Source organism: Myxocyprinus asiaticus, chromosome 23 (assembly GCF_019703515.2).
Source record: "Myxocyprinus asiaticus isolate MX2 ecotype Aquarium Trade chromosome 23, UBuf_Myxa_2, whole genome shotgun sequence".
Lineage (NCBI taxonomy): Eukaryota > Metazoa > Chordata > Actinopteri > Cypriniformes > Catostomidae > Myxocyprinus > Myxocyprinus asiaticus.
Genome location: NC_059366.1, coordinates 31,293,116 through 31,309,344, shown reverse-complemented (window position 1 = coordinate 31,309,344; position 16,229 = coordinate 31,293,116). Strand labels below are relative to the sequence as shown.

The following is a 16,229-nucleotide window of genomic DNA, read 5'->3' as shown; positions in this document are numbered from 1 at the left end:
ACACAAACACATGCAAAAATCCTGCAAAGCTTAAAAAAGCCTCAAAATCTCAGTCTTGTTCAGCTCTCTCCCCCAGCTCTCATATACTGTAGAATTTCATACATACACTGTAGCAGGGAGTCAAACACACACATACATACTGAACTCTTGCTATGCCATGTCAGGGTGTGTGCCCTGTCGGGATGGGGGTGAGGTATTTATGGGTGAAAGGCCATTAGTGTGTGTGTGTGTGTGTGTACTGGCTGGTATTACTCAGTGTTTGGGAATTGCAACAGCTGCAGCAGGAGGGTGGAAAGAAGAAAAACAAAAATCAGAGAAAGAGAGTGAATGGAGTAAGTGTCTGAGGAGACGAGCAACAAAAGAGTGACAGGGAGAGAGAGCAGAGAGGACAGAAGTGTTTGAGAGCAGAGGAGAAAGTGTGTGACATGGGGCAGGGTAAGTGTGTGTGTGCTCGGGTAAAATTAATTCCAGATGTGATGTGGTCTCCGCTCTGACCAAGCAGAATTAAAGGTTTTAGAGGGCACACAGAGAGAGGGAGGAATCTGAGAGAACAATAATGTGTCACTTCAGAGCTGAGGGAGAGTTTGTGATTGTGAAAGCGTGTGTGTTGCAGCCTTTACTCTTAACAGAGTCTTCAGAATGATTTACTGATTGTCTATGACACAGGAGCACCGTTACTGATAGACCATGAAAATCAATTCAGGAGGAAAGAGAAGGAAAGTTCAGGAAAAAGGCAGATGTTAGCTTAAAAGGACCAATCAGCATGAATTGAAATCAGACAGACATACAGCAAAATCGCTTCCTGTAGGCAGCAGCTAACATTCAGCAGATGTTTCTGCTGGTAAAAGAGTGTATCAATATGAACTGTGGTCTAAATGTAAAGCAATAAATGCAGGGCTGAAAGCAGGCCAGAAAGAGCATGAAATGTTTTTTCCCCTCATTCAGTTTCATCCAAGTTTACCCAATTTACCAAAATCACAAACACTCATATTTCACCCAAAAATCAACAGAAAAAATTTGAAATTAAATTTTGCATAAAGATAGGCAAAAGCCTATTTTGTTTGGGGGGGGGACTATTAAGATTTTGCTTTGTGACATTATTTCTGACAAATAAACACATTTCTCCGGCAATTATCATTGCAGTAATGCAAAAAAAAAAAAAAAAAAAAAAAAAAAAAAACATTACCATAAAGCAAATAGATAAATAAATAATGTGTTATTTAGAATTTTAGGTTTTTTTATTCAGTCTTCAATTTTAGCTGACTTGTGTATTTTTGTACTGTTTTTACAGTCAAATATTTCTATACTACAGTAACGAGAATCCTTGGGAATTAAAAACAATGTCCAGATATATTAAGATTATGAACATTTTGGGGGAAACATGTTTAATCGTCATGAAATCAAATGGGGGAAAAAATTTAAAGGCCTAAAATAGTCATCATTTTGGGGTAAAAATGTGACCTAGACATGTTTTTGTGAGATTCATCTGAAAACCGGTCCTCTGTAATACTGCACATCAACCACTAGATGCCAGTACACAATGGTTTCACCACGTGTTTGGTGATGTCACTTACGGTACTTATGTTTCTGCTTTATATCATGCAAATATGTGCCTGCTTCATGATTTCACACAAAGCATGTATTTGCCATGTCAGTCTTTTGTCTTATACACAACTTACCTGCAGAAAAAAATATATGGAAACTTCTCAAATGCTGAGGAAATTCTTAATGAATTGTTGCTTTAATAACATAGCCCAGAAACTGTGTAAATACATACACCCAACTACCACATCTCACCATGTATGTGAGTACTACCTTACTTTGGGCAGTCTCTCAAGCTAATGCAGCATATTAGAAACAGCATGAGAGAGCAAAGGCCGAAGACTATATACACACACACACACACACACACACACACACACACACACACACACACACACACACACACACACACACACACACACACCATTCGTTTTCCATTAACGGACTTACAGAGAACCCTCTGTCTAAATCAATGAAGAAAAATCATCCCATCCATCAATCTTACTTGAACACACACAGCCACGCAAACCAGCAAAATAACACACTAAAGCTCAGATCTGTTAGACTGAACAAGAATTACAGACTCTTCTATTCCAGATGCCACAATACATTATGCATTACACAAGCCAATCAGAAACCAGTTTTAACTGTTACTTCCATTTATTTATTTCAACATAATATCAAATATATATCAAATTCCCTTCATTCTCCTTTTGGACAGATAAGATTATCATTGTAGCAATGTTAAAACATTACTGTTCTGTATGTTTTAATGAGGAAAAACTTGCATTCTACATGTAAATCACAGAAAATATTTGGGATGTGTTACAGAGAAATCCTAAAAGCTTTGAAAGATCTTTGTAAATGGAATCCACATCAACACACTCTGAATTGACTTTTAAAGGCAGTGGTATAATTATTAAACCAGAGTTTGTCAGTCAGGCGAACAGATGTTCCGATCCATTAACAAACATCTGTGTAAATTGAAGGCAGCTTAACTGCCTTCAAGTTAATTTACCCCAAACCACATATTCAGCTATTGAAATAAATCAGCAGCACAACTCCTTAATTCATTGGTCTCATCTGTTTTTTTCCAAGCCACACAGCAGCTTTCTTGTCTGATTGAGAGATTGACCAAGAGTTTGACAGTCATTCAGTTTTGATTATTATGAATTTCAGTGCTGTGCTGGATATTTTCACATCGTGCATTTGATTGGGCCTATGTCTATTGCATTGTTTGGTATTCAAGTGTTATAACAGTGTTATATGAGCTTTATAAGCATGTCATAACTGCACAGTTGTCTCATCTCAAAAAGATTTCCTGGAAGAGTCATTTTAAATAATATTCGGTACAGTAAATAGAGTCTGACTGGTGTATAATCTGTATAACAAGGTTCCTCTTCAAGGCAGGAGGTATTGAGCTTACATCTCATGCAACTGGTCCCACAATGATGAAGTTAAAAGGTCAGGGACCTTGAACCCAGGAGACAATGATGACACATAGACTCAGCACACCCACAATTAGACCAATCACCAACAGAGACACAGCCTAGAGGATAAAGAGTGTGTGATAAGAGTATGATTATAAAACTAAAAACCGAAGCAAGCAACAAAATAATCAACATATTAAGTGTAAAAGACAAAAACCATAAAAGTCCTAGGACATATAAGAATTCACCGCAATTCCAAAAGCCTAGTTCAAAGCAAGCTGTGTATGTAGTATTCAGTGTGTGTGGTGTGGAATGGAGTTGAATAGAGTTTAGATACCCCAACTGAGTTCAGTGATCTGATTGGCTCAGAGCTGATTCTCAAAAAGAACATTCCCGGATACACAAACAACAAGCATGTGGACGTCGTAGAACCTGAAAACAGAGAACAGTTATGTTTAACCAACTCATTTCAAGGTGATCTTTGGTGGATGTATAAAGTCAGTTCCCCTTAAAGTTCACTTAATTGCCTTAGCAGAGTAATCACAGATGTAGTTCATCACTTTAAGTATGGACATGTTCTTCTTACGTCAGAAAATCTATTGGGTCATCATTTAATACTCAAAAAAACTTCTTTTTTTGTTTTGCTTTAATATTGTGCTTTTGCATTGTATTTCAATTAAAAGCCACTTGGATTGATATTTTGTTATATAAAGACATTCACACATTTTTAATTGTGACTTGAGTGTCCAAACATGTTTAGGGGCCAATGTATCTTAAAAGAATATTCCAGGTTCAATACAAGTTAAGCTCAGTTGACAGCATTTGTGGCATAATATTGATTGCCACAGAAATTTGTTTGACTTCTCCCTCCTTTTCTTAAAAAAAAAAAAAAAAAAAAAAAAAAAAAAGCAAGAATCTGTGTTACAGTGAGGGACTTACAATGAACAATTTTTTAATGTTAAAATACTCACTTTTCAAAAGTTCAGCAACAAGACATAATCAATATGTGCGTAAACATGATTTTAGTGTGATTAAAATACTTACTAGCATTTTCTGTGTAAAGTTATAGCCAATGTTACAACTTCGTTGCCATGACGATGTAATGTCAACAAATTAAAAACTAATGTTTTAACAACTTTACAGCTCAAATAATACATGAGTTTTAACTGAAGAATTAATGTGTGCTTTTATAAAATTTTCAGCTTCACATTTCTGCCTTTAAACCCTAAAAAAATTGGCCCCCATTCACTTCCATTGTAAGTGCCTCAATGTAACCTTGATTTTTGCTTTCTTTTAAGAAAAGGAGGGATGAGTCAAAATACATTTTTGTGGTAATCAACATTATGCCACAAATGCTGTCGATTGAGCTTACCTTGTACTGAACCTGGAATATTCCTTTAACTGCTGCATAGTCAAAGAAAAAACACATATTAGTACATGCGCACGCACACTCACCGACAACACCGAAGACATTCCTAATGTCAGGGACGAAAATGGCGAGCAGCAGCACAAGAGTGAGGATGAAAAGACAGGAAAGAGAATGAGAGAGCCAGGAGAACTCCCTCTCTCCCCTGCATAACATCAACAATGCCTTACGTGCCTGAGAAAGACAGAGAATAATTTGAGCTGCGCACTGGCACATGGGTATATTTTCTGAATGTCTTATTTGAATTGTTCAGAGCCTGGTGTTTGACTCACAGGGAAGTGAATGAGCGGCACAGTGAGCAGGACAGCTAATAAGATTGCAAGACGCACTGACATCACCAAAACATCCCGTGGTAGGTAGGTATCATATCCTAGCAGTAGTTCTGATTCTACATGTGCTGTGGAAAAAGGATGTTTGATCAGATCTATCCACTGATCATAGCCTTTTACAGATTAAAGTAGCTCGAAGTGTAGAGAATCTATTCCAGGGGTGCTCGCTCTACCTCCTGGAGTTCTACCTTTCTGCTGAGTTTAGACCAAACTCTAATCAAACACACCTGAAGCAGCTAATCAAGGTCTTGTTCAGAATGAAATGTAGGTCATCCAAGTATTTTTGCACAATTTGCATAAATAATGCATTCATCAGAAACAGTAGGATGGTAGGTACAGCTGAAGTCAGAAGTTTACATATACCTTAGCCAAATACATTTAAACTCAGTTTTTCACAATTCCTGACATTTAATAGTAGAAAACATTCCTTGTCTTAGGTCAGTTAGGATCACTACTTTATTTTAAGAATGTGAAATGTCAGAATTTCTTAGGGAGAATTATTTATTTCAGCTTTAATTTCTTTCATCACATTCCCAGTGGGTCAGAATTTTACATACACTTTGTTAGTATTTGGTAGCAATGCCTTTAAATTGTTTAACTTGGGTCAAACGTTTTGGGTAGCCTTCCACAAGTTTCTCACAATAAGTTGCTGGAATTTTGGCCAATTCCTCCAGACAAAACTGGTGTAACTGAGTCAGGTTTGTAGGCCTTCTTGCTCGCACATGCTTTTTCAGTTCTGCCTCCAAATTTTCTATCAGATTGAGGTCAGGGCTTTTTGAAGACCACTCAAATTTGACTTTGCTGTCCTTAAGCCATTTTGCCTCAACTTTGGAGGTATGCTTGGGGTCATTATCCATTTGTAAGACCCATTTGTGACTGAGCTTTAACTTCCTGGCTGATGTCTTGAGATGATTCAATATATCCACATAATTTTCCTTCCTCATGATGCCATCTATTTTGTGAAGTGCACCAGTCCCTCCTGCAGCAAAGCACCCCCACAACATGATGCTGCCACCCCCCATGCTTCACGGTTGGGATGGTGTTCTTCGGCTTGCAAGCCTCACTCTTTTTCCTCCAAACATAACGATGGTCATTATGGCCAAACATTTCGATCTTTGTTTCATCTCCAAAAAATAAGATCTTTGTCCCCATGTGCACTTGCAAACTGTAGTCTGGCTTTTTTATGGTGGCTCTGGAGCAGTGGCTTTTTCCTTGCTGAGCAGACTTTCAGGTTATGTTGATATAGGACTTGTTTTACTGTGGATATAGATACTTGTCTACCTGTTTCCTCCAGCATCTTCACAAGGTCCTTTGCTGTTGTTCTGGGATTGTTTTACACTTTTCGTACCAAACTACATTCATCTCGAGGAGACAGAATGCGTCTCCTTCTTGAGCGGTGATGGCTGCGCGGTCCCATGGTGTTTATACTTGCATTCTATTGTTTATACAGTTGAACGTGGTACCTTCAGGCATTTGGAAAGTGCTCCCAAGGATGATCCAGATTGTGGAGATCCACACATTTTTTTCTGAGGTCTTGGTTGATTTCTTTTGATTTCCCCATGATGTCAAGCAAAGAGGCACTGAGTTTGAAGGTAGGCCTTAAAATACATCCACAGGAACACCTCCAATTGACTCCAATTAGCTAATTGCCTACAGGCTTGACATCATTTTCTGGAATTTTTCAAGCTGCTTAAAGGCACAGTTAACTTAGTGTATGTAAACTTCTGACCCACTGGAATTGTGATAGTCAATTAAAAGTGAAACAATCTGTCTGTAAACAATTGTTAGAAAAATTACTCATGTCATGCACAAAGTAGATGTCCTAAATGACTTGCCAAAACTATTGTTTGCTAATATGAAATCTGTGGAGTGGTTAAAAAATGAGTTTTAATGACTTCAACCTAAGTGTATGTAAATTTCTGACTTCAACTGTATAGTGTGCATGCTATTCTGAACATAGTGTTTTGGGATTCACTTAAAATTACAGGCAGGTGTTTTGGAGAAATGGCAGAACTAAACTGAAGAGAGCAGGATTGAGCAGCCCTAATATATGATTTGGGGTAAAATTTCTGTGTAGCTTGTGAAACTTTCCTACCATAGAATGTGAGATAGCCAAAAATTGCAGAGATCAAGTAAACCACGAAACTAAGAAAGATGCTGATATTTGTCACATTCTGCATTCTCCGCTTAGTGGGTCTGCAATACACACATACATACATACACACACAGTAAGGTAGCAAAAAACTATATTTAATGTGGCAGATGTACAGAAACGATAGTGTTGAGTGAACTGACCTGTGTAACTCACAATAAATGGGTAAAACTGCAGTATGGCACAGGAAGGAGAAAGCCATTGTAGGGATGGCGTAAGCACTCTGTAATGCACACATACACAGTCATTTCTCACCCTCCAGGGGTGTGTACTGTTATGCTATAAAATTACAACTAATATTTGTGTTTCTAATAGTCCTGCAAGGTGGTCTTGAAAGCAAAACATATTTCTTCTTTCTCAGTAAAACACACACACTCACCTTACTAGAGATCACAAACAGCTGTGGGGTGCACTCAGAGGTATTTAAGATCTGGGGATAGACAAATAAAATGCCAAAATTAATTGATGTGAAGGTGAATTGGCATCAGGATGGCAAAAGAATGAAAAGCCACTCTCCGATTCCGATATTTAGATTACTATAACTATAACATGAACATTGGCACACTTTCACCACACAGTTTAAGGAACTAAAGGCAATAATCTCTGGTTTAAACGTGTCAAAGGTCACTTCCAGCATTAAGACGGAGCTACTTCCTGTCTATGGAGGGCTGGATCACATCAACCTTGACAGAGTAGCTAAGTGTGCCTGTATTTGTCAAAGATTAATGGCTATATTGGCCACTAACATTTCATTTGTTGTGATGAAGATGATGAAATTATGTCAGAGTTCCTTTCAAGGCAAGTCAGTTCACTGAGGAGTGCAGCTCCTATCTTCTTGAAATGGGAAAGACTGAAATCTCCAAAATGATTGGTCAGGATTACTATCAAATAACTTATTTCAAATCAGCAGTAAAATGTGACAAAAATGCTATAAACTCTGCTTCTTTAGCTCAGATCATGCAGAAAATTCACAATCTCGAGCTAATTGACATGCAATTTGTCTATTAAAAAGGACGATTGGCTCTTATACCTGTAAGACAAGAATTCCTTTTTTACACCCACCATTTTGGCCATTCCAATTTCCCCAATTCATTTTAATACAAAAGTTCTGTCTCAGCTAAACTGTCTCTGGTTATGTGAAGATTTTAGATTAATTGTATTGTAGTCTATTAATTTGCTGTCTAGGTTGTGTTTTGAATATACACTCACCGAGCACTTTATTAGGTACACCTGTACACCTACATCTTCATGCGATTATCTAATCAGCCAATTGTGTGGCAGCAGTACAATGCACAATATCATGCAGATACAGGTCAGGAGCTTCAGTTAATGTTCACGTCAACCATCAGAATGGGGAAAAATGTTATCTCAGTGACTTTGACTGTGGCATGATTGTTGGTGCCAGACAGGCTGGTTTGAGTATTTCTGTAACTGCTGATCTTCTGGGATTTTCACACACCACAGTCTCTAGGGTTTACTCAGAATAGTGCCAAAAACAAAAAAACATCCAGTGAGTTGCAGTTCTGTGGACAGAAATGTCTTGTTGATGAGAAAGGTCAACGGAGAATGGCCAGACTGGTTCGAGCCAACAGAAAGGCTATGGTAACTCAGATAACCTCTCTGTACAATTGTAGTGAGCAGAATAGCATCTCAGAATGCACAACATGTCAAACCTTGAGGTGGATGGGCTACAACAGCAGAAGACCACATCGGGTTCAACTTCTGTCAGCCAAGAACAGAAAGCTGAGGCTGCAAACAGCACAGGCTCAACAAAACTGGACAGTTGAAGACTGGAAAAACACTGCATGGTCTGATGAATCTCGATTTCTGCTGAGGCACATAGCCGGTAGGGTCAGAATTTGGCACCAACAGCATGAATCCATGGACCCAACCAGCCTTGTGTCAACATTCTTTGGGCCTGTTAATACCAATCAATCATTGCTTAAATGCCACAGCCTATTTGACTATTGTTGCTGACCATGTGCATCCCTTTATGGCCACAATTTACCCATCTACTCATGGCTACTTCCCGCATGATAATGCACCATGTCACAAAGCAAAAGTCATCTCAAACTAGGTTCATGGACATGACAATGAATTCACTGTTCTTCAGTGGCCTTCCCAATCACAGGATCTGAATCCAATAGAACACCTTTGGGATGTGGTAGAACAGGAGATTTGCAGCATGAATGTGCAGCTGACAAATCTGCAGAAACTGCATGATGGAATCATGTCAACATGGACCAGAATCTCAAAGGAATGTTTCCAGTTCCTTGTGCAATCACAGCCTCGAAGAATTTAGGCAAAGGGGAGAGCAAAGGGAGACCCTACCCAGTATAAGTATAGTGTTCCTATTAAAGTTCTCAGTGTGTGTAGATCTGGGTTGTTTAGCCATGTGTTCTGGTGTTTGGGGCTATGTGAGGGTGTGTGTGTGGGCATTTACAAGGTTCATAGTGGAGTTAATTGGAAGAGGGCAGGGAATAGACCATTTTTTCATCACCACCTGTGAGAGAGAACAGAACATCAGCATGGGTGTGGGATAAAGAAAAAAGACAGAAAGAAAGGCAGAACAACTTACCACTATGGTAAAGAACAACATGAAGAAGAAAGCGAGAGTGCTGGTGTATCCCAGGAAACCTGAAACAAAGATAGAAAACAATGTTCACAAATATCATGGAGATACTCACTCTCTCAAACACTAAGAATAACAGTTGCTAACACATACATTTTTTTTTTTTTTTTAATCTGAAAATAGTCACCTATCTTTGGAAGTAGAGCCAATGGCAACACCACAAATACAGTGACTAAAATTAGTAGTGTAGCCCCATCCTCATACCACTTTCTACAGAGACAGAAGAAAGACAGACATTGGAAGATGTACATTGACAAAATGACAAGGAGAGGTGTAATCCTTATTCTACAGATTATTCCTTACATGAACATATGTTCATGTATTAGTATTTCCAAGACCCTGGAATCAAAATTTTTGTTTTTTGGCTTTTAGCCCATGTCTAGAGTGCAACATTGCCCGCTAACTTTTTCAGCCATCTTGGTTCTGGAAGTATTTGTCCCATTCATTTCATCTATAGGGATTTCAAAAAATATTTCATAAAAGCCATGAACCAAACCAACCAGCAACAAGGTGAAACACAACAGCATAAATATTGGTTTGAAGCAACAACAACAAACAAAAAAATCTTTGAAAGTCAGACAAAAAGACAAAGGTACAAGATTGTGAACTTAAAGAACAAAGATATTTTGATGGAGATATGAGGTGTTTTTGTCCATACATTGCATGTCAATGGAGTCCAACACTTTCAAGTTCCAAAAGGACATAAGGCAGCATAAAGGTAATCCATTCCGCTCTTCAACTCAACAGTCTTACAAAATGATATGATGAGTTCTGAGAAAAAGAAAATATAATTTCTTTTTCACTATAAATCTTGACATCTGCAATCTCCTTGACACAATCATGATTTGCCATTCTTTGATTGGTGGATCTTTCTTTGCTGGATCATGGATAGTGTAGTTCTTCACCAGGAATTACACTATTAAACCATTTTTTAACCTCAGAGCTCACTAGAAATCTTTCTTTCAAGGTTTATAAGTTATTGTTAAAAGTCAATTCGCCTATGGAGAATTGTACTTTGTTTTTTTTTTTTCAGATTTTTTCAGATTTTTACTTCTAAAAGCAGACTGTTGTGCTCTTTAAGACTGCAATTTGGCCATCAATGTGTGTACACCTCAAAATGTCATTTTTAGCAAATATACACATTTATATTACATCTTTTCCTGGAAAACAGCCTAACGAGCTTACCCATTTTTTTGTGTAAGAAAATCCTCTCTAGCATGAGAATGTGTCTGTCCTCGATACCACAAGCAAGCAATAACAAGTAGCAAATCATGATTCATGGCTATGACAAAAATTCAAGGCTACTGGCTATTTAAAAAAAAAAAAAAAAAAAAAGCCCTTCAATACGCCCCACCCCAATTTCCTGTTTCAAAAGAAATACGTCAACACAGGAAAGTAAATTGTGCTCATTAAACATTTCATGTGTTCTTTAAACCAATGTGTTGTTAAGTCAAAAACATTTGCATTCTTCCCAAATCAACCCTTGAAACACTGCAGTGCTGAAAATCCCCACATCAAATGCCAGATATTCCTCTCTCTCGCTTTCTAAGTCAACTTGAATCATCGCCTCCTTTCCTCTATTAATAATAACAGAGAGAGCAAGAGAAAGAACTGGGTGACTGGATCTTTAACAGGTTTGTGTGTGTGCGTGTGCGTTTGTGTCCTGTAATCTAGAGTTGGTCCACTGTCATTCTCTTTCATAAACAGGGAGGTACTCGACAGCCCGGCTGATCTACTTGTAAAAATGAAGATAAATTACTCTACTGAAAGAAAAATGTTATTTTACAGTAAATGTCTAAACTTTCAAGCATTTATACTGTGGTAGGGCTCTGTTTTTTTCCTCCTCTCAGAGAGGCAGAGTTGTGATGTTTGTGTGTGTCTGGGTCTGGTCACAGTAATTGTGCTGCTGAAGGGGATCTTTGGCAGACACGACTCTCATTGGGTGGAACGTGTGTGTGAGATTTACACGAGTGGACCTGTAATGCAAACCAGCTGTGAGAGGATTGGGCACAGTTAAACCACAGCTCAGCACAGCGGCTAATAAAATAATGACCGTTACATTCTTTAGCCTGGAATATTTTCTCGTTTCTCTCTTTAGGAAAGCGGCTTTAAGGCAGAGAAGTGAGAAAAAGGGTGTCTTTCTGCCAGTAAGTGAATGACTCTCCCTCTTCCTGACTACTCGCAAACGAATTCAGATACAGTCGGTTTGATCATGACGTTCAACACATACTACATTCAAATGTAATGCCTTTCTCCTCCATGTTTGCTGTACGAGAGTGACTTGGGTCTTAAAAGGAAAAGTCATCAAGATTTTCAATGAAAAATTACCATTTTTTCTTTCCTCAACAAAACCTACCATATGCCTTCAGAAGACTTGGAATATGATGCCCAAGCCACATGGACTACTTTTATGGTATTTTTGGGTCCTTTTTTAAGCTTTAAAGAGAGGCACCATCCACTGCCACTGTCTTAAAAAGACAGATGGGGATGTTCATTAAAACATCTCCTTTTGTGTTCCGCATAAGAAAGAAAATCATACGGGTTTCGAATAGCATGAGGGTAGAACATTTTAATTTTCATTTCTCTGTGAATTATTCATGTAAACGAATATTCTGGGTTCAATACAAGTTGAGCTTAATCGACAGGATTTGTGGCATACTTTTGATTACCACAAAATTTTATTTTGACTCTCCTTTTCTTTAAAAAAAAAAGCAAAAATCGAGGTTACAGTGAGGCACTTAGTGAATGGGAGCCAATTTTTTAACATTAAAATACTCACTGTTTCAAAAGTATATCCCCAAACAATGTGTATAAACATGATTTTGGTGTGATAAAATCACTTGCTAAACTTTTCTGTGTAAAGTTATAGCCAATTTTACAACTTCGTTGCCATGACCCTAATGTGATGTAAAAATTACAATTCAAACAACTTTAAAGCTCAAATAATATGCAAGTTTTAAAAGTAGGAATTTATGTAAGAGCTTTTATATAAGCTTAAAATTTCTGCCTTTAAACCCTCCAAAAATTGTCCCCATTTACTTTCATTGTAAGAGCCTCACTGTAACCTCGATTTTTGCTTTTTTTTTAAAAAAAAAAAAGGAAGGACAAGTCTAAATTAATTTTTGTGGTAATCAACATTACAACACAAATGCTGTCAGTTGAGCTTAACTTGTATTGAACCTGGAATATTCCTTTAAGATCCCTGTCTTAACTGTAGTATACTTAACCAGTTCTGAAAAGTTAGACATACTTACACTACATAAAACTCATCACATATTTTCCATTTTGCTCTGAGTTTTTGTCTTAACCAACCACAAACATCACCATTATTGTGCAAGAACACATATTGCTGGTTGCTCGGTTTCTATTTTTGTAATGCCTGGGTAGCCCCGCCCACAGATAAATCTTTTTTTTTTTTTTTTAAATCTCATATTAATTTAATCCTGCTTAACAAAGTTATGTATTAAACATGAAACATGTTCTGACCAACTGTGATTTTGTTGCGTCATACAGAATATCGCTTTTAATGATGACAGAAACATTACTTGGATCGCACCTAGTAAGGCCAAAATGTTAGGATGTGGTAAGGCCAACGTGTATTATTTACCCAGAAGCCTCTGTGTTCATGAAGCCGGTGATGGCGGCAGGCAGTTCAGACTTAAAGATAAACATGTAGGTGGACATGGCTAAAGAAACAGAGAAAAAGAGTTAGGTGTTGTGTCAGACTTTAAACCTCATGACAAAAAAAAAAAAAAAAACACATCAATCCACTCCGAAAAAACACAGACACAATGCCACAGCAACTTTAAACCCAAAGCAGTGCTGAGGTTACCGTACGTACTCTGAATCAACACTAACATGCTAACAGCCATGAGATAGTGACAGAACCTATATAGTCACACAAACACATAAGTACATAGATAATTAACACATAGCTGATGCCATGATTACATTACAGTCTGATAGCAGCCAAAAACCACACATAACTGACATTCTAACACAAGATATAGAGTCTAAAAGTATGATGGATTTATTGTTAAGTCAGAAGTGGATTAATGTCAACACTTAAACTGCTACTGAACACACAACGTAACAAAAAATACTCACTACTGTTCACACAGCCATCAGTGTGTAGTGTAAGACAGACAGCAAAAGAAGAGAGATTTGTTTTTTAAACAATTTTTTACTATAGCCATTTTTTGCAGCTTATGCTTTGGCAATATAACAGTTATATACCTTGCTAATAAAGCACACTCAAACTGAGAGAGAGATGAGACAGACACTGCATAAGGCTGTGTAATAATAGTGGGTAACTGTACTGAACTTTCATTTATCACTCATAAATGGCCTGTGTGTCTCTCCTACATACTGTATGTGCATATACTGTATAATCAGAGGATAGAAAGAATTAACAGAACAGAATTAATCATATTTTATTAATATCAATGGCGAAATCAAGAGCAGAGTTCAAAGGTTATCTAATATGGTTTTCACCATAACAGTAACTATATGTGAAAGTTGGAAACATGCACATGTGAAAGCCTCACCTCCAATATTCTGAATCAGAATAGTACAGGCCACCAGAATCTGCACAAAAACAAATAAATAAAAAACAGGACATATTCTCCTTCAACTGTGAATTTTAAGAGTTTTCGTTTTATCAAAATGACAAATTCCATTTTATAATTCTAACTAAACTAAGGTAATCTTCAGATACAGACATAATCTGATAAACCGTTGATATGCATCTTCCTTTAACACACTGGGCACAATAGATTTGTGAGATAACTGACCTTGCCAGGTCTCCTGAAGGCTATCTCTCCAAGAGCTTCATATGAGCTGATGCCTAACACACACATACACACACACACACACACACACACACACACACACAAAGGTGAGGCCTGGTGTCTGTTACAATGTACAAGAACATAGACTCACAGAATGGTTAGAGTTTGCAAATATTCTGCATTTCTTCCATGTAAATTAGCCACATTTCCACAGTCAGTCAGCAGAGATTTTTCACCAAATGTGCACTTGGGCAAAGATTTAAGAAAGAGTATCCAAAGTAAACAGGATTGACTAGGGTAAGGAAGAGGCCAAAAAAAAAAAAAAAAAAAAAGGGTTGATGTTACCTGTTTTGTCACAGAGGAGCAGCAGGAGATGAACAGAATAAGCAGCCAAACTGGAGACCACCAGCAACAGAATACTGTGGAAAAACAAACACCCGCAGGGTTGAGAAAACACAATCTGTGTTAAATATTTGCTACATGCTTAAGTGGGCATGTGTGTGTATACCTGAACCCAATGATGCCAGTATTTGCCATAGCATATGAAAGTCCCAGGATGCCACTGCCCATGATGGCATTCATCAGATTAAAGGCAGACGAGGCAAAGGACGCACCTCTAACCTGAACATCCTGTGGGGCAGATAAACATTCAGTCTAGAACTGAATCAGATATTAGACATGACAGCTCAGCTCGTTGATCACATTGGACCATACTGACAGCATGTTTATACCAATGGGATGAATAAAGTGTGAGAAATGTAGGCTCAGAAGCGCAAAAAACATATGCAATGTATGCAACGCATAGGGGTGCCATTTAAAGGGGGGCACTGGTGGCACACTAAGGGGGGAAGGCAAAAACACTTAATGGGGGATGCTATCCCCCCTCCTAAGGCAAAAGGGGGTGCCAAAGTAGGTATCGCACACATCCTCGAAAATGGGTGTTTGCACTCCTGTGTAGGCTAAATATTAAATATGTGTCTGCTCCGATTTCAACACATGAGGGATGGAACATGTCTATTAATTTTAAGTAACATAAAGTTGCCAATACAATATTCATTCTGTTTAATTTAGGCTAAACATATACTGTACTAGACTACGCAAAAGACAAAGCATGCAAAACAAATGCCCCTGCTGTCTGTTTGCAAAGACACAATAAAATTACATAAGATCAGCAACATGTGATGATGTGGAAGTGACTAGAAATGCCTGAGGCAGCAGATCATATATATATATATATATATATATATATAGCTAAAAAAAAATCTTAAAAGATTTTGATAATCATAAACTTATCAAAGAGGAAAAAGACATCATCAGTGTCAGTGATTTGGTTCCTGAGGATTAACTTTATCTAGGAATAAGGTCTGTGTTTATTTGTTTGTTTGTTTGTTTGTTTGTTTTCATTACTTATAATTGTATTCTGTGTTGACTTTTAATATTTGTGATATTATTACATGTATGCGTATATGTGTTGGTGCATGTACATATGCTTGTTCTCAGAAAAGTACTTTGTAAACATTGTTTTTAAAAGTTTTTACATAAAGTTTATTATGGTGATGGTGATTTTGTTGATGACTGGGTGCCATGTCTCTGCGCTAACTTATTTCATTTAAATCGGCACAAATTTATTTTTCGTGTATATTTTTGTTTACACTCTGGCAATAAGAAAAAGGTGTACCTGCGCTAACAGCGGTGTGCTCTCTTCTCCGATGGGCTCATACTCGCTCTCAACCTGCACGGTACGGTATGCGCCGTTTTTCCCCATCTTCCACCTTTTACTGTCTCTTAACTCAACTCCAGTGAAAAACAGCCCGCCCCTGGCTCTTAAACTCTACCGGACCGTCAGTAAATGTGTCCGGTATCGTTCCGCTTTCATAATCACCGGCTTCAATGAATCGCCACAAACATCTCCATTCACGTGATTAAAG

General features: G+C 37.8%; 1 protein-coding gene across 2 annotated transcripts; it reads right to left on the bottom strand.

Annotated features, from left to right (window-relative positions):
* Window positions 1-2,183: 2,183 nt before the first annotated feature.
* Window positions 2,184-16,219, bottom strand: LOC127413863 (probable sodium-coupled neutral amino acid transporter 6). Of its 2 annotated transcripts, XM_051651355.1 has the most exons (16): window positions 15,980-16,219; window positions 14,810-14,931; window positions 14,647-14,720; window positions 14,305-14,357; window positions 14,059-14,098; window positions 13,119-13,197; window positions 9,639-9,721; window positions 9,458-9,516; window positions 9,323-9,382; window positions 7,259-7,309; window positions 7,023-7,102; window positions 6,823-6,923; window positions 4,671-4,795; window positions 4,428-4,572; window positions 3,310-3,404; window positions 2,184-3,091 (listed from the first exon to the last, which is right to left on the bottom strand). In XM_051651355.1, exons 1-16 carry the CDS (start codon window positions 16,064-16,066, stop codon window positions 3,008-3,010), a joined length of 1,338 nt encoding a protein of 445 aa, XP_051507315.1. In that variant the 5' UTR covers window positions 16,067-16,219; the 3' UTR covers window positions 2,184-3,007. The 2 variants fall into 2 exon arrangements, with proteins under 2 accessions (XP_051507315.1, XP_051507316.1); XM_051651356.1 differs by lacking the exon at window positions 9,323-9,382.
* Between the last annotated feature and the right edge of the window lie 10 nt (window positions 16,220-16,229).